The sequence below is a fragment of the Narcine bancroftii genome, chromosome 6 (assembly GCF_036971445.1).
Source record: "Narcine bancroftii isolate sNarBan1 chromosome 6, sNarBan1.hap1, whole genome shotgun sequence".
Lineage (NCBI taxonomy): Eukaryota > Metazoa > Chordata > Chondrichthyes > Torpediniformes > Narcinidae > Narcine > Narcine bancroftii.
Window position 1 is genome coordinate 29,529,613 of NC_091474.1, and position 21,863 is coordinate 29,551,475.

At 38.3% G+C, this 21,863-nt stretch overlaps 1 protein-coding gene across 8 annotated transcripts in view; it reads left to right on the forward strand.

The window, feature by feature from the left end:
- The window catches only part of ralgapb (Ral GTPase activating protein non-catalytic subunit beta), a 111,123-nt gene that overhangs the window by 4,518 nt on the left and 84,742 nt on the right, over positions 1-21,863 (forward strand). For all 8 annotated transcript variants that reach the window (XM_069884525.1, XM_069884527.1, XM_069884528.1 and 5 more), the window contains exons 2-6: positions 3,109-3,236; positions 11,359-11,581; positions 12,143-12,345; positions 15,607-15,770; positions 17,798-17,984. In XM_069884525.1, coding sequence (XP_069740626.1) covers positions 11,399-11,581; positions 12,143-12,345; positions 15,607-15,770; positions 17,798-17,984 — 737 coding nt within the window. In that variant the 5' untranslated portion in view covers positions 3,109-3,236; positions 11,359-11,398. The remainder of the gene's footprint in view (positions 1-3,108; positions 3,237-11,358; positions 11,582-12,142; positions 12,346-15,606; positions 15,771-17,797; positions 17,985-21,863) is intronic.

Sequence of the window (21,863 nt, forward strand, 5' to 3'; positions counted from 1 at the left end):
TAATTTCAGTCACCTCCCTTGAACCAATTACTTCAGACCTTCTGTAAACCCTATGGTATTCGACCTATGTGCTAAGTAAAGTGTGTCCTTCCTGTTTACCTCAATTAATTTTATTTGGGTTCCTGTGTTTCCAAGGAAAACAACCCCACTCTATCCAAGCTTTCTTTGTAGCTAAAATTATCCACTCCTAGCAACATCCACGTAAATCCTCCATGCACCCCAGTACTGGTGCTCAGTACAAGTGGTAACCTCTCTTGTTTATGATTCCAAAATTCCTTTCCTGCTCTTTTATTGTATATCATGGCTAATAAAGAACAGAGTTTTTAACCAACTTGCCTACTTTCCTTGCCCCTTTATGGGCCAGTGGCCACATTAGATAGCTTTTTTTTCTGCTCACCCAAGTATCTATCCTACCATATATTTAGTTCCCACCCCAGATCCTTATACAACTACACATTTAAACCATTTTACCACTTTATTGATCATTTGACTATTGTTACCTTCCTGCAGCTAAAATATTTTCTTCCCTTTTTGCAAAAACACAACTAATTTTTGTAGCATTTGTGTATTTGTATATCAAACCCTCTACATTTGAGGTTGAAGTTTGCTTATTTGTCACACTGTACCTGTATAGTGAGAAGGGTTCTTCTGTGAACAGTCTAACAGGTCAACTCCAACAAATATACAGCCATCTAAAGGGCAAGAGCATAATTAAACTTGCAATTAATCCAAAACAGGGGCAGCATATTTGTGGTGATCATTCAGGATCCTTAATATTACGGGGGGAGGGGGAAACTGTCAGGTGGTGTACAATTTCACACTCCTGAGCATTCTTGCTGATGGGAGGAGGAAGAAGAGAGTGTGCCCGAGGTGAGATGTGTCCTTCAGTATGTTGGCTGCCTTTCCTAGGCAGTGGAAGATGTAGATGTACAGTACCATTAATACATATAAATTGGACCATCTGTGAAACCTCACACTAAACAGTTTTTCAGTCACTTGTAAGGTGTTATCCTTTTCTTGCCATTCTTGTCTAATATTTCCTGTGTGTGTGTGTGTGTGTGTGTCTCTCTCTCTCTCTCTCTCTCTCTCTCTCTCTCTCTCTCTCTCCCTTAGATCAGAATATCCCTCTATAGCTTGTAGTTAAATTTTGTCTGAAATTTTACCATCTTGGGACTTTTTAACTTGTTGCGTAAACATAGTAAAGAGACATAGTACTTCGAAAGTAATTTCTTGACTAAAGTACCTCAGAAATTTCTCAGGATGTGAGATACACAAGTTCCTTATGATAAACATGGAAAATGAGGATTAAGCAGGTATTGATATTGGTTTTCCAATTTTCAGAGAAGCACGTACATTGAGCTGTACAGTTTAAAATGAGATATAGATGTTAAGGGGAGTTTCATATCCTTAATTTATTCTTGGGATGTGGCCATTCTCTTTTTCTTTGGCTTGGCTTCGCGGACGAAGATTTGTGGAGGGGGTAAATGTCCACGTCAGCTGCAGGCTCGTTTGTGGCTGACAAGTCCGATGCGGGACAGGCAGACACGGTTGCAGGGGAAAATTGGTGGGTTGGGGTTGGGTGTTGGGTTTTTCCTCCTTTGTCTTTTGTCAGTGAGGTGGGCTCTGTGGTCTTCTTCAAAGGAGGTTGCTGCCCGCCGAACTGTGAGGCGCCAAGATGCACGGTTTGAGGCAATATCAGCCCACTGGCGGTGGTCAATGTGGCAGGCACCTAGAGATTTCTTTAAGCAGTCCTTGTACCTCTTCTTTGGTGCACCTCTGTCTCGGTGGCCAGTGGAGAGCTCGCCATATAACACGATCTTGGGAAGGCGATGGTCCTCCATTCTGGAGACGTGTCCCACCCAGCGCAGCTGGATCTTCAGCAGCGTGGACTCGATGCTGTCGGCTTCTGCCATCTTGAGTACTTCGACGTTAGGGATGAAGGCGTTCCAATGAATGTTGAGGATGGAGCGGAGACAACGCTGGTGGAAGCGTTCTAGGAGCCGTAGGTGATGCCGGTAGAGGACCCATGATTCGGAGCCGAACAGGAGTGTGGGTATGACAACGGCTCTGTATACGCTTATCTTTGTGAGGTTTTTCAGTTGGTTGTTTTTCCAGACTCTTTTGTGTAGTCTTCCAAAGGCGCTATTTGCCTTGGCGAGTCTGTTGTCTATCTCGTTGTCGATCCTTGCATCTGATGAAATGGTGCAGCCGAGATAGGTAAACTGGTTGACCGTTTTGAGTTTTGTGTGCCCGATGGAGATGTGGGGGGGCTGGTAGTCATTCTAATTACTACTAAAATGACTCACTTAATCATTTTAGAGAGTGCTGAGATTCAACCACAGCCTTTTTGAGACTCCTCCATAAGTTAAGACTATAACAAAATGTAAACTTAATTTCTATTTCTGCCCTTAATGTTGTCCAGTCCCTAAAATTCTGTCTGCATCAATCTTTTATCAGCACAACAGCTGAGTGTTCATGGAACTCTGGGTGGACAATTCCAAAAGGAAAGATATCTCTTCCTCTAACTCTTTATGCCAAGCTGTCTCCTTTCTAACCTCATTAGCCTAAAGAAACAGATATACCATCTACCCATTATATATCTTTGGCTTGGCTTCGCGGATGAAGATTTATGGAGGGGGTAAATGTCCACGTCAGCTGCAGGCTCGTTTGTGGCTGACAAGTCCGATGCAGGACAGGCAGACACGGTACAGCGGTTGCAGGGGAAAATTGGTTGGTTGGGGTTGGGTGTTGGGTTTTTCCTCCTTTGTCTTTTGTCAGTGAGGTGGGCTCTGCGATCTTCTTCAAAGGAGGTTGCTGCCCGCCGAACTGTGAGGCACCAAGATGTACGGTTTGAGGCGATATCAGCCCACTGGCGGTGGTCAATGTGGCAGGCACCAAGAGATTTCTTTAGGCAGTCCTTGTACCTCTTCTTTGGAGCACCTCTGTCACGGTGGCCAGTGGAGAGCTCGCCATATAACACGATAATAATATTATATATGTTCTATATATATGTTATATATATTATATATTATATATGTTATATATATGCACCATTATATATGTTAATTGATTTAAACTACAAAATGTTCCCCTTATTTTTTTTTTTAGCTCAATCTCATTTCAAAGGGCAATAAATACCATGCTCGTATTCAGACCAGTCAAGACAAGGACAACTTTTCAAAAATGAGTGAATGAAATTTATTTACAACAATATGACTGCACAGTTAATTTTACTGGTAATGCATTTTAAAACAGGTTCATATTCTTAAACTGCTAGGAGTGGATTTAAGTTTGCAATCACTTTCTAGAAGTCCTACGGTTTTCCATGTCTAAATGTGGGAGCCCATTCAAGCACCCACCACTCTGTGTAAAATATTTGCCATCTTCATCTCCCTTAAACTCCCTCCCCCCTTTACCTTAAATGCATGTCCTCTAGGGTGTGATGCCTTTACCATGAGCAAATGATTCTGACTGTCCACCCATCAATGCCTCTCATGATTTTTAAAATCTCTATCAGGCTCCTACACTCCAGAGAAAACAACTCCGGTTTGTCCAATCTCTCTACCCTCTAAACTCATACCCTCTTAACCAGCCGACATCCTGGTAAAATACTACAAAGCCTCCACATCCTTCCTATAATTAGGAATTTATCATTCTATTGCTACATGGTTGTGTTGGCTGAATTCCTGTCATAGGTATGAACCCATTGAAGAAGTAACTTTTATTTCCCCTTTATCCTTTGGCTTGTTTTCATGCATTCCTTTCTCACCAGAGTGAACACATATCCTTCTTAAAGTACTTAAACAGTGGAAAATGTGACAAAGGGAACACTTCAAAGACAGTGGACCAACTAGAACAACTAAAGTTCCCATGTAACATTGAGCAATGCATAAAAATTGTGTATGGATTGATTTCTGTTATAAGAGATTTCCATTAGCCTGGTAAATTTGCCTCAATTGACCTTTAGAACTTCAGTGGCTGTAATATCTTAACTCCTGGTGGAATTCATACCCATTCTGCCTCTGGATGGTGGGGAGCAAGCTCTTCAGCCACTGGGAGAAGATAATTGAGAAGGATTCACAGAAACAACCAGATGAGGGCTGCCCGACACCAGGGCTCCCAGCTGGAAGAAGAGGAAAGTGAGTGAAAGGAAAGAAGAGCAGCAGCAGGAGGCCCAACAGATGAGTAGCCCAGAAGAAGAGGACCAACAGCAAGAAGCAAAGCAAAAAGAAGCCCAGCAAAGTAAGGCAAGCAACTCATCAGGAAAGTCAGAAGAGACACAGATACAAGGAAGAAAAGAAGAAGACACAAACACAGATGCAGACACAGAAGAAGAGGAAGAAGACCACCAAGATTTACACAGAGAAATAGAAGGTAAAATAGATAGTCAGAATATAGATTTTAAAAAAATTCAAGAACAAATGAGAGCATTAAAAGAATGGTTGACATTAGAATTTAGTGAAATGAAAAGTACAGAAGAAAAAGTGAGTAGAATAGAGCTGGTCATGACAGAAATAGGGAAAAGATTAGAAAATGTGGAAGAATGAGAAACGGCTGTAGAAATGGAAGTGAATGACTTAAGAAGAAAATTGGAAGAAAGTGACAAAAAAGTTAGTCACAAGAGTTGTTAGCTCAGAAAATTGATATGATGGAAAATTATAGTAGGTGAAACATCATAAAGATAGTGGGCCTAAAGGAAGATGAAGAAGGCATAGATATGAAGGAATTTATAAAAGAATGGATCCCAAAGGTCCTGGGAATGACAGAAATACAGGAAGAAATGGAAATAGAAAGGGCACACAGAGCACTAGCTCCGAAACCACAGACACAGCAAAAACCAAGATCCATTTTAGTAACATTTTTGAGATATACGACAAGAGAAAATATACTGGAGCGGGCAAGGAATAAAATTAGAGAAGACAAAAAACCATTGGAATACAAGGATCAAAAAATACTTTTTTACCCAGACATAAGTTTTGAACTCTTAAAGAAGAGGAAGGAGTTTAATTCAGCAAAATCGATCCTATGGAAAATAGGTTATAAATTTATGTTAAGATATCAAGCTGTGCTTAAAATATTTATCCCTGGGGAGCAAAACAGACTGTTCTCTGATCCCAAGGAAGCACAAAAATTTGCAGAACGCCTGCAGGACAAAAGGAGAGATGAAGAGATGTAATAAGAACGAAGAATGGCGATAAAATACATATAAAGATGTAAAAATAATATATATGTAAGAACTAAAGAAGGGAAAGAAAAGGGAAAAAAAGAAGTATGGGGAAGAAAAAAGAGGGTGAACTTTTATATGTGAAGAAAAAAAGTCTTTTCTGGAGGGGGTTGGGTGGGAGAGAATAACCGTCACTGCGAAATCAGTTGACTTTGCAAGCGGGTTCGCAATCCAAATGGAGAGGGGAGTTGTGATTGCCCGGCAAGGGATAAGGGGCAACTCAGAGAGGGGGAGGACATTTGGGGTTAAGGAAATATTGGATGTGGGAGTTGTTGAAGTATTTTATGTTTTAAATGTGTTGTCATACATTGAGTTCAAAAATGGAAAACTGTGAGATGAAAATGGGGAAAAGGGGGATGATGGTGGTGGTGGTGGTGGTGGTGGTGAGGAAGCAGAAATGAGGTGTAAACAGGATATGATATGGCCATGTTGAACTATATGACTATAAATATTAATGGAATGCATAACCATATTAAATGAAAAAGGCTATTAAATTAACTGAAAAAAAGAAAAAATAGACATAGCATTTGTGCAGGAAACGCATCTAACTGAAGTGGAACATAATAAATTAAAGAGATACTGGGTAGGGGACGTAGCGGCAGCATCATATAATTCAAAAGCCAGAAGTGTAGCTATATTAATTAATAAAAATGTACCAATCAAAATAGAGGAGGAAATATAGATCCAGCAGGGAGGTATGTAATGATAAAGTGTCACCTATATTCAGAATTTTGGAATTTGATCAATATATATGCACCTAATGAAGAGGATCAAAAGTTTATGCAAGATTTGTTTTGACGATTGTAGATACACAGGGGTCTATATTGATATGATGGGATTTTAACCTTAATTTGGATCCAATATTGGATAAAACTGGACAAAAGACTAGCAAAAAGAATAAAATGGCCAAATTTATGGTTAAATCAATGCAAGAAATGAAACTTATGGATATATGGAAGAGGAAGCACCCAAGGGAGAATGAATACTCATATTATTCGAGTAGGCATAAAACATACTCAAGGATTGATATGTTTTTGTTGCCGGCCCATATTCAAGGGAGAGTTAGAAAAACTGAATATAAAGCTAGATTGCTATCTGATCATTCACCCCTGTTATTAGCAATAGAACTGGAGGACATCCTACCAAGAACATATAGATGGAGGTTGAACTACACACTACATAAAAGGCAGGAATTTAGAGAATTTATTGAACGCCAAATTAAAATGTACTTTGAAATAAAAACAGAATCAGTGAAAGACAAATTTATATTACGGGATGCAATGAAAGCTTTCATTAGAGGGCAGATAATAAGTTATGTAACTAAAATGAAAAATGACTACAATCAGGAAATAGAACAGTTGGAAAGGGAGATAGTAAGTATAGAAAAAGAACTAGCAACAAGGGATGATATAACAAAAAGAAGAGAATTGGTGGACAAAAAAATAATACATTCTCTAAATTATTGTAATACTCCATGAAAGGCTCCCACGTCTTGTAAAAATTCACCTTTACATCTTTAACATTATATGTGATTTTTTTCCCAAACTTAGGAAGGACATGACCTCCTGTAACCATTCATTATGACTATGTGGGGTAATGTCTTTCCATTTCATCAAAATTGCCCATTGAGCTATCAATGACAGAAAAGCTAAAATTCAATTCTGAGAATCCAGCGCACCGGTGGCATCATGAAGAGAGGCTCTGCTTCCTCAGGAGTTTGCGGAGGAGCTAGTGGAATTGTTCAAGTGAACCGGTACGGACTTGAAGGGCCGACATGGCCTGTTTCCGTGCTGTAAATGGTTATATGGTTATATGGTTAAAACATTACAAACGTATAAGGTGGAGAAGAACATAATGAAAATAAAGCAAATGTATTATGAGTATTATTAAAAGTATTATGAGCTAGGAGAAAAAACACACAAAATATTAGCCTGGCAACTTCAAACAGAACAAGCTAAAAGAATTGTATTGGCATCAAGGAAAAAGGACAAACAAATTATATATAATCCAATGAAGATTAATGAGAACTTTAAGGAATTTTATGAACAATTATACCAAACTGAGAACGAGGGGAAAGATGATAAAATAGAAGAGTTTTTAGCTAAAATTGAACTGCCGAAATTGCAAGAAAAGGAACAAAACAAACTGATAAAACCATTTGAAATAGAGGAAGTACAGGATATATTAAAAAAGTTGCCAAACAATAAAATGCCTGGAGAGGATGGATTCCCAATAGAATTCTATAAAACATTTAAAGAGTTATTAATTCCTCCTCTCCTGGAAATAATGAACCAGATAGAAGAAACACAAAACTTGCCAGAATCATGTAAGATGGCAATAATTACAGTAATACTAAAGATGGGGAAGAATCCACTAACACCAGCATTCTATAAACTATTATCTCTACTTAATTCAGATTATAGGATAATAGCAAAATTATTAGCAAACAGATTGGCCGACTGTGTACCAAAAATAGTAAAACAAGATCAAACTGGATTTATTAAGAAAAGACGAACAGCGGATAATGTCTGTAAATTTATTAATCTAATTCATGCAGTTCAAGGAAATAAGAAGCCAACAGTGGCTGTAGCTTTAAACGCAGAAAAAGCCTTTGACAGGGTAGAATGGAATTATTTATTTAAAGTATTACAGAGGTTCAATCTACCAGAAAAATATATTAATTGGATTAAAGCATTATATAATGGACCATTGGCGAAGGTAGCAGTAAATGGATATGTATTGAACCAATTTAAATTAAGTAGGTCAACTAGGCAGGGATGTCCACTATCTCCCTCAGTATTCACTTTAGCAATAGAACCATTGGCAGAACTGATAAGAACAGAAAATAAAATAAAAGGGATAAAATTAAAGGAGAAGGAGTATAAAATCAGTTTATTTGCAAATGACATCATAGTATACTTAATAGAACAAGAAATATCAATAAAAGAACTACATAAGAAATTGAAGGAATATGGAGAAATATCGGGGTACAAGATCAATGCAAATAAAAGTGAAGTGATGCCAATGAGTAATGCGGATTATACAGAATTTAAATAAAGAATCACCATTTAAATGGTAAACACAAGCAATCTGATATCTAGGTATTAGATTAGATAGATAATAATTTAAGACACTTGTACAAACTAAATTATCAGCCACTAATAAAGAAATTGCAGGAAGACTTAGAACATTGGAAAGAATTACCGCTAACATTGATAGGGAGGGTAAATTGCATTAAAATTAATGTTTTCCCAAGGATACAATACTTATTTCAATCGTTACCAATTCCCTTAACAGAGAAATTCTTTAATGAACTAAAGAGAATAATAAGGACATTTTTATGGAAAGGGGGGGTAACTGAGGATAGTGTTAGATAAATTAACAGAGAGATACAACCAAGGTGGTTTGTATTTAACAAACTTTAAAAATTATTATGGAGCAGCACAATTAACGTATTTATCTGATTTTTATCAGACAAGGATAAAAGCAGATTGGACTGAGATAGAGCTAGATAAAATAGGGGAGAAGGTACCGGAACATATACTTTATAAGTGGGATGAAAAGCTGGTACGATATAAAAGCTCAACAGTATTGCATCATTTACTCAATATATGGAAGAAGATTCACTTAGAAAGGTAAAAAAACAAATTACCAAATACCAAAATTATTACTGACGCAAAATCAGCTAATCCCTTTTACAATAGATAACCTTTCCTTTAGGAAAAAAGATTCAAAAGAATAGAAAATTGTTCTTTGGGAAATAATTTATTAACATTTGAACAAATGAAGTACAAATATGGAATAACTCAAGGTACAATGTTTGCATACCATCAACTGAAAGCCTACTTAAAGGATGAATTGGGAAACAGACTGAGATTACCGGAAGGAAGCAGCTTTGAATATGTGATTACAGACACAATGATAATAAAAAGATTTATAACGAACATGTACATCAAGCTGCAAGAGAAGGAAAATTATGAAATAAGCTAAACCCAAACAAAAGAGGGAAAAAGATTTAAACATAAAGATAAAAAAATGAAACATGGGAAAAGTTATGTTCTGGAACTATGAAGAATACAATAAACACAAGGTTACGCATTATACAGTATAATTGGTTACACAGGTTATCACGCCCCAAAAGTTTAAAAAAAAATGGGATCCAACATTATCAGATAGATGTTTTCGCTGTAAGATGGAAATAGGAACAACGGTACATGCAATTTGGGCATGTGAGAAAGTTTTCGGAAGATCTAAATCAGGCATTAAATAAAATCACAAAAAACAACATACCAAAAAATCCAGAGATCTTTCTTCTAAGTAACATAAGAAGTAAAGAATTAGGCCTCAAACTGAATGAAATGCAAAAAGGATTTATTATGATAGCCTTAGGTGTAGCAAAAAAATGTATAATGTCAACTTGGAAATCGGAAGAGAACCTGAGAATACAGCAGTGGTACATGGAAATGAATAAATGTATTCCATTGGAAAAAATAACATATAATTAAAAAAAATAAAGACATTATTTCAGCAAATTTGGGAGCCGTACATGGAAAATAACAGAGAGGGCTTGCCTCGGACCTCCACCCCCTAAAATAATAAAATGATAAGAAGACAAAATGACTTGATCCAGTGTGTAAAAGTAGATGACACAATTTTCTTGTTTATTTTCATTGTGTGATGACATTGTTTAATGGGTTTATTGTATTGTATATGTTGAATGTTTAATGGGTTTGGATGGGGGGGAAAAACGGGGGAGAAAATGCCACTGTGTATATTTAAGATCGAAATGTTTGTATGTATTTTGATTGCTATGGTTCACAGTGTGAAAAATTTAAAAAAAAATAATAAAGTCATTTAATCTTTTCAGTCAACAGGGATTATGGAATCTCCTTCACATATTTGACTGCATTTGGCAATTTAGTTAAGATAATTTGTTGGACCAGAAATTTTGCCAAGTGAGATGGTTTTAATATTCCAAATTCCTTTCAATTTGGGGATTGGGAAATGGTAAATGTAACACTTTTATTTGAAAGGGAGGGAAATAGAAAGTGGAAAACTACAGGTCAGTAAGTTAAATTTTTCACAATGTCAGATGTTATTATTAAAATGTTATAGCAAAGCAAAATAAACATGGCTTGTGAAATCATATTTGACTAACTTTATTGGAGTCCTTTGAAGAAGGGATAGAGTGACTGGTCAATGTACTAAACACATTTCTAAACATTATTTGATATGGTGCCAAGCAAATGATTAGACACACACATACAAACATATAGGCATACAGCACAGTAACAGGCCCTTTTGGCCCACGAGTCTGCCCCTCAATTACACCCAATTGACATACAACCCCCAGTATATTTTGAATTCTGGGAAGAAACCGAGTCCCCAAGGGGAAAACCCACGTAGATATGGGGAGAATGTACAGATTCCTTACAGACAGCGTGGGATTAGAACCCTGGTCCTGATCGCTGGTGTTATAACAGTGTTGCGCTAACTGTGCAGCCTCAATGCAAACAAAAGTACATTTTTGCGATTTGGGAGCTAATAAATTAGTGTGAATAGAAGAATACCTGAGTAAAAGGAAATTGAGAATAGGCCCAAGTGTTTCTAGCATTTTCTGTTCTTACTTCAGATTTCCGCCATCTATTATTTGTTTCACTTTTTCACAAGTTGGTCATTTTCTGGATGCCAGGATTTGGACAGTGATCTGTCACAGGGCTAGTGCTGAGGCCTTAACTTTTTATTTTGTATAAATGGTTTGTTAGAGTACACCAAAGGTATAGTTATTATACCTGATGAGAAAGAAGTCAAGTTGACATAGATTCTTTTTAACGCAGCAGCTGTGGAGGATCTGGATTGACAGGTCACAGTGGAGATACTGTTGCAAAGTTTAAAATGAAACGAGATGCATATCTGAATGGAGCATAAATGGCAGAGATGTGGGGAAATGGCAGCAGCACAGAACAAGCTAGATTGCTCTTGCATAGAAATTGCCCAGACTTGAAAGATCAAATGTCCTCCTTCCGGATTATGACCATTGTTTTGGTGTTGGTGCCAGGATGAAATCATAGCTTCAAATGTTTCTATAAAACTTGTAGTCATGCTTTGATTGTGTGGATTCTTATTTCTTTCAGACAGATGTTGAAGTGAGTGGATTTATGGTATTGGTGCACCATGTATTCAGAGTGGCGATCTCTACAGCTCATCATTCAGAGTGACCGAGGTCATATCAGTGTTCTACATAGCTATCCCAACAACGTTGGCAAAGATGTGGCTCATGCTGTGGTACGTCCTCTGGGACTGGGGCTCAACAGTTCGGCAAGCAGCAATGAAAGTATTCTAAGAACTGACAAAGAGGCAAGTTACCTGAAAATTGATCACTGTTTTATTTAACTATTAAAATGTTAAATGTTATTATTTTAAATTTTTCAAAACCAAATTTTGTATTAGTAAAGGAAAATCTTACTGAGAGAAAAGAACGCAGGGTTACTTGTATTCCGCATTTTATTTTGTATGTAGATTGCATTGGATCTTGCAATAGAAAAGGTGTTTCAGCTCATGGTTTTGCACCAGCTTTTTTGAAAGAATATTTCAAGTAGAATATCACTTTTTTAGAATATGGTTTAATTTCCCCTTGGAAATTAAAGTGGTGTATGCTATCATTTGAAGATTCCATTCAACGTGAATCACTCAGTTTAACATCTTCAGTACTTTAAATAATACTAACCAGTTGCCACAGTCCAGTAGATCCAGAGTGTTAGTTGCATTCACCAGGGTCTGGTGTTTGTATGGAAGCATGTTTCTAACTGCATTAGTTGACAGGTTTGGCTTGGCTGACTCCTCCAGATAAAAATGAGTAATTGAGTTCCATTTGGTAAGTTGAGGCAATATTAGTGTTGCGCTTTATCTCCTGTGCAGGTGAAATGGACCATGGAGGTACTATGTTATGGACTGACTCTGCCTTTGGATGGGGAAACAGTAAAACTGTGTGTGGATGTGTACACTGATTGGATCATGGCTTTGGTGTCTCGACGTGATTCTATCCCTCAGCCCATTATCAAAGAACCAAATTTATATGTGCAAACTATCCTCAAACATTTACAGAATCTGTTTGTTCCTAGGTAAGTATATGGATCCCTTTCTGACTTAATTTGAAAGACCTTGTGGTTCATTGCATATGTATAATGAATTGTAGTTCAACGTTATTAGTTCAGCTGATATAATTTGTAAAGGATTTGTTGCCAACTCCATAACCAAGCTTCTGAGGGAAGTAGGAATCACAGGGAATCCTCTCAGAAAGCCTCTCCAATTAAATCAACTCAGCCAAAATGAGCAGTCAATGGCTCTGACTAAAAAGGAGGGATCATATCCGGGCTCAAAAATGACCATCAAAAGAAATGGACATCCAGGTCTGGGGCACACATCCAGGTCTGATCAACCTGTGGTGGACCTGCCTTGGCAAAGGGTGTTTTGTGTTTAAAAGGCTGAAACATCCAATGATGCTAGGGAATACAATTAAAGATGTGTCTGAAACTGGATTACATCCCCTGCTGGTCATCCTCCATCATCATAAATGAGGGAACCAACACTGCTACCTCTAAAAGAGAGGATTTATCTAAACAATACTGAAATGTCAGGGATTGTAACACTGACAAATCAACCTTATCTGAAACAAAGAAGACAGAGGGAATCATTGAGGTATGTAAAATAATTAATTGGGCAGGAAAGACTTGTTTCTGAAGCAATGGGATTAGGAATTGGAGATATAATTTTAAAGTAATTAGCAGAGGATAAAAAGGATTATGGATTTGTTTGGCGGGCAGCAACCTCCTTTGAAGAAGATCGCAGAGCGCAACTCACTGACAAAAGACAAAGGAGGAAAAACCCAACACCCAACCCCAACCAACCAATTTTCCTTTGCAACTGCTGCAACCATGTCTGCCTGTCCCGCATCGGACTTGTCAGCCACAAACGAGCCTGCAGCTGATGTGGACATTACCCCTCCATAAATCTTCGTCCACGAAACCAAGCCAAAGAAGAAGAAGAAAAAGGAATATGAAAAAATGTTGGAAATAGAAACATTAATGGACTTTTTTAATTTTGCACTTTATTTAGATATACAAGTGTAGAATGTCCAGGATAAAAAGAAAATGAGGAAATGGGATTAGACTTTTCAGCCATTGAGGGAAGGTTGAGCTAAGTAACTTTCTGTATCATGAATTCGATGATTTTATTGTTTTAGACCAGTCCCAAATTTACTTTTTATGGTCTTCCTAAAAGAAGAAAAAGGTATGTAATTAGATATGACTGTTTTATTACTACCTAACTCTGGATCTCGTGCACTTTGAGTGGTTCCTAACACCATGAATGCAAACTCTATTAAAGCATTCAATAAAAGCAAAGCGTAGTTTATAGAAGGTTATACAGGAGTACATAAGTCAGGACTAGAGTAACAGTACCATTGTAGCAGCCTGCGCGCGGGGACTCTGTCCAGCCTGCAAAATGGCCGACGACCACACGGACCTGGGGGGATGACACCGGTCATTGTCCCAGGTAACCTCGGCACAGTGGGAAGATGGGGAAATCTGGTGGGAATGCCAGCCAATCCCAGGCTGGTGTTCCAGCAACGCGAGGCCCTGATGTCAGTTCCTGTGGCCCATATAAGTGCAACAGCCAAAGCAATAAACTAGTCTCGTTTTCCAAGGCTTTGGTGTGCATGTCATTCTTTTCCACGTTCGAGTAGCATGAACACTACACTGAAATCTGAAAATTTAAGATGAATCAAAGGGATAGATTAACTATTGTCTTAAATATTTGTGTTCTTGGGATAAACTCCATAAATATCCATTATTATTCAATGTATTTGTTGACATTTTATCGTAGAGTAAAATCCCCATCATCCGGGATCGTGGACCTCAGATATGCGAATTTTCCTGTTGACTGAGACTCGCTCTTTCAATGCCCAACTAATACACCTGCATTAAAAATACACCATTTAAAAGACAAAAGGCAGTGCAAATTGTAATTTGAAAAAAAATTGTAGTCTATAATTAACCTCCTCCCTTTCCACTGACTTGCATCCACACAAGTGTCTCGGTTAGGCCCTCAGCGCACCTTCCTTTATACTCAAACCCCAGTCTCTAGCACTGTTAACAGCATGGCGCTGGTCATTATGCTAACTGTGCTGCCATCCTAATTACCTCCCCCTCAAAGTTTACAGATAAAGCCTTACTAATATACTTGAGTTTTATTTTTATTCATATATCGTTAACAGGCAGGGATAGGGAGACACTTTGGGAGAGTCGCCCCAGTGGCAAGCAACATTGACAATTCCTTCATCCTAGGTGTTGTCATTTTATTCAAACACAACTTTATTGAAACTTTATTCAAACAGCTGCTGTGGGCAGGGGATGATCAGGGCATTCTCCTGGCTGAATGTTTGCTCACAAAGGGTTGTGTGTTGCTTCGGAGAACATTTATTTTTAAAATTTTAAACTTTTATTTAAAATTTTATTTATTGTAAAAAATTATTTATTTATTTCCTCTTTTGCAGGTTGTTTGAGATTCTGGTTGATTGCCAGATAATGGGATTTTATTGTGCCAACAAAATTTAGGAAACTTGGTTGGGTGGCATTGCATCAATAATAACCTGTCATGGGCTACCAGGCCTTGAAGAGCTCAATTGTCAGAGAATAGCAGCCTTTCTCCTGCCCATTTTCACATGCTATAGGAAAAGAGAAACAAATAATCTGAATCAGAGAAAAAGAGATTCAATGAATGAAAGAACACGAAATGGAAATAAATGTTGCACTATTTTTTTTCATACTGTTACATATGGTCAGAGTTGTACAGCTCAGAAACAGCCCTTTAGACCACTATGTCCACATCAACTGTGGTGTTTATCCATTTGTCTGCATTAGGCCCATATTCCTCTGCTTTTCTATCCAAGTACTTTGTCCCATGACTATCAAGTACTCATTATTGCTTGTCTAGAATGTTCTTCCCTGTTGTACATCAGACCCAGTTGTGCTACCACTGATTTGGGTGCAATAACCTCCTTGTCCCTAAACTACACCCCCCCAAAAAAAACTTCTTACAAATGTTTACAAAATGGTATAACTGAGAAATGGGAATAGTGGATATTCCTGCACTGCTGGCTCACCCTTCTTGGTGGACACTCTTCTATCAGCCTTAATCTTGAATGTGACTTCCTTCCTAAGGATCCAATCTATAAGGCTTTCTGCCTCTTGTCTGCTCAGTGAGTCCAACTGCAACTCCAGTTAGTCCATGCCGTGTGAGAAGAGCTGCAGCTGAATACATTGCCTGAAAACATAGTTATTTGTCATGTTTGTTGTTTAAAAAAAAATGTATTTTACTTTCAGAACAGAGTATGCTCACAACCAAATCACATTGTGTCTGCGAGTTCTAGCAGCTGTTCAGAAACTGGCTCATGAGTCGGCCAATATGTCGAGAGAAACGTGGGAAGTATTGTTACTCTTCTTGTTGCAAATTAACGACTCTCTTTTGGCAGCTCCAACAATTTCAGGTTGGTATGAAGATCAATCACAAACAGCCTGCATCCGTATGTTCAGTATTAGCACTCAATTTTTTAATACGAGTTTCGAATGGTGCATTGTAGAGGTGGTTCACCAAACTAAATTTTACCTTGAGCCATGATGGGAGAAGTGGTCAGAGGATTAGCTCTCAAGGAATAAGAAGGGGAAAAGCTTGCATTCCATAGCTTGAATCTAGAGCAGTTGAAAGCAGGGCCACAAATAGTGGAATGTTTGGAAGTCCAGAAAAGATGGAAAGAGGAGATATGCATGTGTTGAAATATTGGACCATAGCATATCAATGAGAAGAATGGTTGAAGTTACGGCAGGTACGGAATCATGGGAATTTTTCACTTGAGCCATTCCCTGACATACGTCCAAGTTCCATTCTGACTGACCGGTCAGATCACAAAATGGATGTTGGACTCGTGTTAGCATGGCATGTAGAAATTGTATACCTGTACAGCATTCTTTGGGGTTTAATACAATAATGGTTTAATCCAGCACAAATTCATTAGATTTACTTGAATAATGTGCGCTCACTGAATGGCAACTGAGAGATGCTGTGATGTACACAATGCCGGGATATCATCTGATGATCACAGTCGTACAAATGCAGTCATTAATACTAGTGCATTTATGACCAAGCATAAATTTTTATATCTACATGTAGCTTTTTAAATTTGTACAGTTTCGTTTGGTCATGTACGGATGGTCGTAAGTCACATAGGTCGTAAGTAGGGGAGAGACGGTATTTGGTGTAATGGGCAAATGAGACTTGGGCAGAAATATTTTGTATTGTGAAGATGCACAGGAGTGCATTGAAGAGGTGTGTCTGTGCACAACCAAGACACAAATGAGGGAATTAGCAGCAGGTAGGCAATTTATCGAGATGGGTTAATGATGCAGTGGATGTGGGTTTGGATCTTCAGTCAAACAGAATACCAGGATGTGAAACTGAACAATATTAAACATCGGTAGATTAATATTTTATGATTTTTAAACAAGCTGAAGCACTTTTAAACATTTTCTATCACTAACTTCATGAAGAGAGGCTCTGCTTCCTCAGGAGTTTGCGGAGGAGCTAGTGGAGTTGTTCAAGTGAACCGGTACGGACTTGAAGGGCCGACATGACCTGTTTCCATGCTGTAAACGGTTATATGGTTATATGACTTTGTGCTTGAGATGGGAAATTCAGCCATTGGGGAACTAATGTGACATTTAATGTTGAAACTGACTTTTTTTGAATATTTTATGATTTTTCCAAACTCAGGCAGTTCCAATAATTCACTACACAACAATCACGTAAATATGCTTGTTGAACATGGTTTTATCCCCCTCTCTTTCCCCCCCCAACCCCCACAACACAAAATAACAAAAGGAACATTAACCATTTAAATAAAAAAACTTGCATGAAAAGGCAAAAATACTTACTTAACATAAAAAAAACCAAGGCTTAGGACAAATAACAAATTAAAAAAAGAAAAGAAAAACACATTAACCACAGGGTCTGTCGGAGTTCAACGCCTGTCCTCCAGGTCTCTTGCATTCATCTCGACTTAGCTTGATTGGAATGGAACCCCCCCCCCCCAACTTCCCCCAGAAGAGAAAGGATGTTGGTGGGGGGGGGGGGAGGGGGAGGGGGAAAGGCAGGCAGCAATGCACTATATCCTTGCACCTATATAACGCAGGTATTGGTTGCCATATTTTAAGAAAGTTTCATATTTTTTCTTGAGATTGTAAGTAACTTTCTCCAAGGAAACACAGCTCTGCATTGAAACTGACTTATGATGGTTATTGCAAATCCAATGCATGTTATCTGTTCTATAATTAGAAGTTCTTCCTATATTCTGCAATCATAATTACAGCACAGAGGAATGGTATTTAGCCCATCACAGCTTTGCCACTTTAGAAAGATTCCATTCCACTTTTCCCCTTAACTTTGAATTTTCAATATGTGATTGCTTAGGAAAATGTATTATGGTTTTCAAAATGTGTCTGCTGATTTGCTTCTCTTCAGGAGGACTGGCAGAAAATCTTGCAGATAAGCTAATTGGTGTCCTCTTTGAAGTCTGGTTCTTGGCTTGCACACGATGTTTCCCAACACCACCTTATTGGAAGACAGCTCGAGAAATGTTGGCCAACTGGAGGCATCACCCAGCTGTGGTAGAACAATGGAGTAAGGTCATCTGTGCACTGACATCTCGGTTAGTATCTGGCAACTCACTGTTGCTCCCTGTAAAATCAGTGTTTCTAAAGCCAAGCTGTTCCTAATGGGTTACCAAAAAGACTAAAAAAGCTGATTTTTTTAAGAAACTAGGAGCACTACAGGCCATGTGATATAACCATTGGTGGATCTGCTGCAAGCCTCGACTCCTTTTGTGCACCAATTCCACATTCCCTTGAAATCTCTTGATCTTTGAAATTTTTTTCTTCATCCTCTTTAACTATATTCAGAGATCTAACCTCACAATCCTTTGAGTAGAGAATAACAGATATTCACCATCCTGAGTAAGAATATACTTTAATTTTAAATGACCAGTCCCATTTTTGTCATTGTGACCCCTACCTCCCCCCCCGCCATGAGACTCATTCTACTAGTTGAAGCACATCTTGTTGTCTTTCTATAACATGCTTTCTGCATTTAAATGAGATCGCCCTCAATCTTTTAAGTTCTAGAGAAGCCAAATCTATTTTTTTTTAAGCAATCCTTGGCCGGACAATTGTCTGAACCCAGGAATTGGGTTAATGAAATTCATCTGGACTGCCTCTGAAGCAAATATATCCTGTTGCTTTTTTTAAAAAGGGATCAAAACTGCACAGCACTCCAGGTGCATCATACGCAATTGTAACAATAAGCCATTTGCCACTTAAATTACTTGATGCATCTGCATGCTAATTTTGTTTTTGTTTCATGCAGAAAGATTTGTAGATCATTTTGTATTCAGCTCATTTGCAGACTCTCTACATTGATATAAATGTCTGCCAATTCATCTGACTGAAGTTAATGACCTCACACAATCCATTTGGCAAGCATTTGCCCACCCAGTCTACCTATCCATATTCGGCTGCAGAATATCTCTCATCACAGCATGCCTACCTGGTATTTTCATGTCATTAGAAGATTTGAATATTTTACAGTCTATCCCCATCTCAAAGGCAGTAAATAATAGTAGACAAAATCTGATCCTTGTCTTCTTGATCAGCCATTCTCAAACTTTTTTTCACTATGCCCCTGTTGGGACTCTGCTCAAAGTTTATGGGCCCTCTTCCCTGTGAAACAGTTGTTTAGATGGTTTCTTCTGTACTTCTGTCCTACTGACTACATAAAAAGTAGAAGAATATAAAACTAGAAGGAAAGATTTAAAGGACCTGAGTGCATCATCTCACACAGTGGGGTGGGTATGTGAAACAGGTTACTAAAGGAAGTGGGATAAGCAGGTACAATTGTAACAATGAATGACATTCAGGTAGATACATGGATAGGAAATATTTAAAGGAATGTGTGCGGAACTCCGGGAAATTTGATTAGCTTAGTCATCAAGTTGGGCCAAAGGGCCTGTTTCCATGCAGTAGGAAGAAAATGACTATTCAAAATTATCTTGCATTTCATGATCCCATTGAGATAGTGATTTACTGTATAATAACAACTTTCATTGCTGGGTGCCTGAAGTGTTCTGTGCTGGTTAAGTATTTCATATTCATGTTTAAAAATATCTGCAATGAGATAAATGGCCAGATACTCTGTTCCTTTTTGTTTTCACAATGTTGGTTGAGGGATTGGTGTCGACTGAAATTGCCTCTCCATTCTTTCAATACCTTGCACCATCTAAAACATGATCGTTTCGAGACTGCAGCATTCGCCAAAAAAGTATTTCCAAATACTGAAAAATTGCTCAAGAAATTTTTGGCTAGCTGGTGTTGCCATCCAACTACTGAGTTGTGATCTGCGAGTTCATTTCAATCTGCAGATATCTTGTCCATAGATTAATGGTATGGACTTTGAAATTAATTTGCTCCATTGTCGAACATTAAGCTTCTTGTGCACTTGGGTCAACTTTGATTTTTGTGCACATGAACATTCTGTATTCTGACTTATGTAAAAGTGCTGTCAATCCATTCTGAAGACATGAACTAGGATTATTCTGACAATATTTCACATGAGCTTTTCTTGGAAGAACAGTGGAGAGAGCCAAAGTTGATCCTTTGTAAAATAAGGAAAATGAGTAAGCCAGGAAATTATAGACTGGTGCACTATGAAAATATAGATGGATGGGTTAGTATGTTGGCAGGTAATACAAAGATTGGTAGAGTTGTGAACAGTGTTTATAGATGAGTTACAGATAGCGGCACGGTTAGCGCAACATTTACAGCAACTGGGTTCTAATCTGGCATTGTGTGTACATTCTTCTCATGTCTGCATAGGTTTCCTCCAAGTGCTCCAGTTTCCTCCCACCCTTCAAAAACATGCCAGGGGTGTAGGTCAATTGGGTGCATGGGCTCTTGGGCCGAAAGGGCCTGTTAAAATGTAAAATATGGGCAGAGAAATTATAGAACTTAATCCAAGCAGGTATGAGGTCAAGTGCAAGTACTCAGATAATGGTAGGACACTTAGCAGCATCAATGTAGAATGGAATCCAGATGTCCAAGTCCATTGGTCCCTGGAGGTGGCCACACAAGAAGATAAGGCAGTAAAGAAGGCACATTGCATGCTTTCATTCATTGATCGGGGCATTGTGCATAAGGTAAGGAAGCTGTGTTGCAGTAGATAAAGATAAAATTTGGTTAGGCCATCCTTGCAATACTGTGTGCAATTCTGGTTGCCTAATGACAAGAAGGATGTGGAGGCTTTGGAAAGTCTACAGAAGAGGTTTACCAGGATAGTGCCTGAATTAGAATGTACAAGTTACAAGAAGTTGTTAAACAAACTTGTTTTCTCTGGAGTGTCAGAGGCTGAGGGGAGACCTGATTGAAATTTATGAAATTATGAGGGGCATTGATAGGGCAGGCAGGCAGAATCTCTTCCCCCCACCCCCCCCCCCCCGAGTAAAAATGTCAAACACTAGAGAGAAAGTTTAAAGGAGATGGGTAGGAAAAGATTATTTTAAAAAGAGAATTGTAGGTGCCTCAAAATATCTGCCAGGTGCAGTGGTGGAACAAGCCATAATATTTAAGAAACTTCTAGGTCGATGCCTGAATGCGCAAAGAATTGATGGATATGGATCATGTTCAGGCAAGAGAGATTTGACTTAATTTCGCATTGTGCTTGTCTCAGACACCCTGAGCCAAAGGACTTGTTCCTGTGCTTTATAGCTCTTGTGGGGCTTATATTAATATACAATATATTTGCTCCCACCTTGATGACAGGCTCAGGCATGAAGCATTGGTTACCCTTTGCTTCCAATAAATGCTACATGACCTGCTGAGGTTCTCCATCACTTCTGAGTATTGCGTTACAGTCACAGCTTCTGCAGACTTTCCTGTTATACTACAATATCACATTCTCTTATTGGGGTGCCACTACATCTTGGCAACATGTTGAATTAAAATGGTTAGAAAATAATCATTTAGTGACTATACATAGTCATAGATTGCCAGAAATATGCTGTTTCAGTCAACTCACTCTTGCTGACCGGATACCTATGCTAATCCATTAGTTTGTATCCCTCTACTCCTTTGCTATCCAAGTACCTGCGCAAATGCCTTTTAAATACTGTAATTGTATCTTTCTGTCCTTCCCTGACAGTTCATTCTGTATAATGTGGAAATATGTGGAAAAACTTGTCCCTCAAATTACCTTTAACATCTCCCCTGTCCTCTTTGACATATGCCTTCAATTTTGCACTTCCTAACCAATGGAAAAAGATTCTGATCATCTATGTGCTTCATAATTTTATAAAAATTTTATAAAATGTATTAGGTTAACCCTTAACCTCCTACATTCGAGTGAAAATAAATCCAATCTCTCCTTATAAATAAAGTTCTTCATTTCAGACAACATCCTGGTGAATCTCCACTGTACTTGTTTTAATGTCACCATATCCTGCCACCTATCTAACAGTGGAGAAACATAATTGTTGGTATAC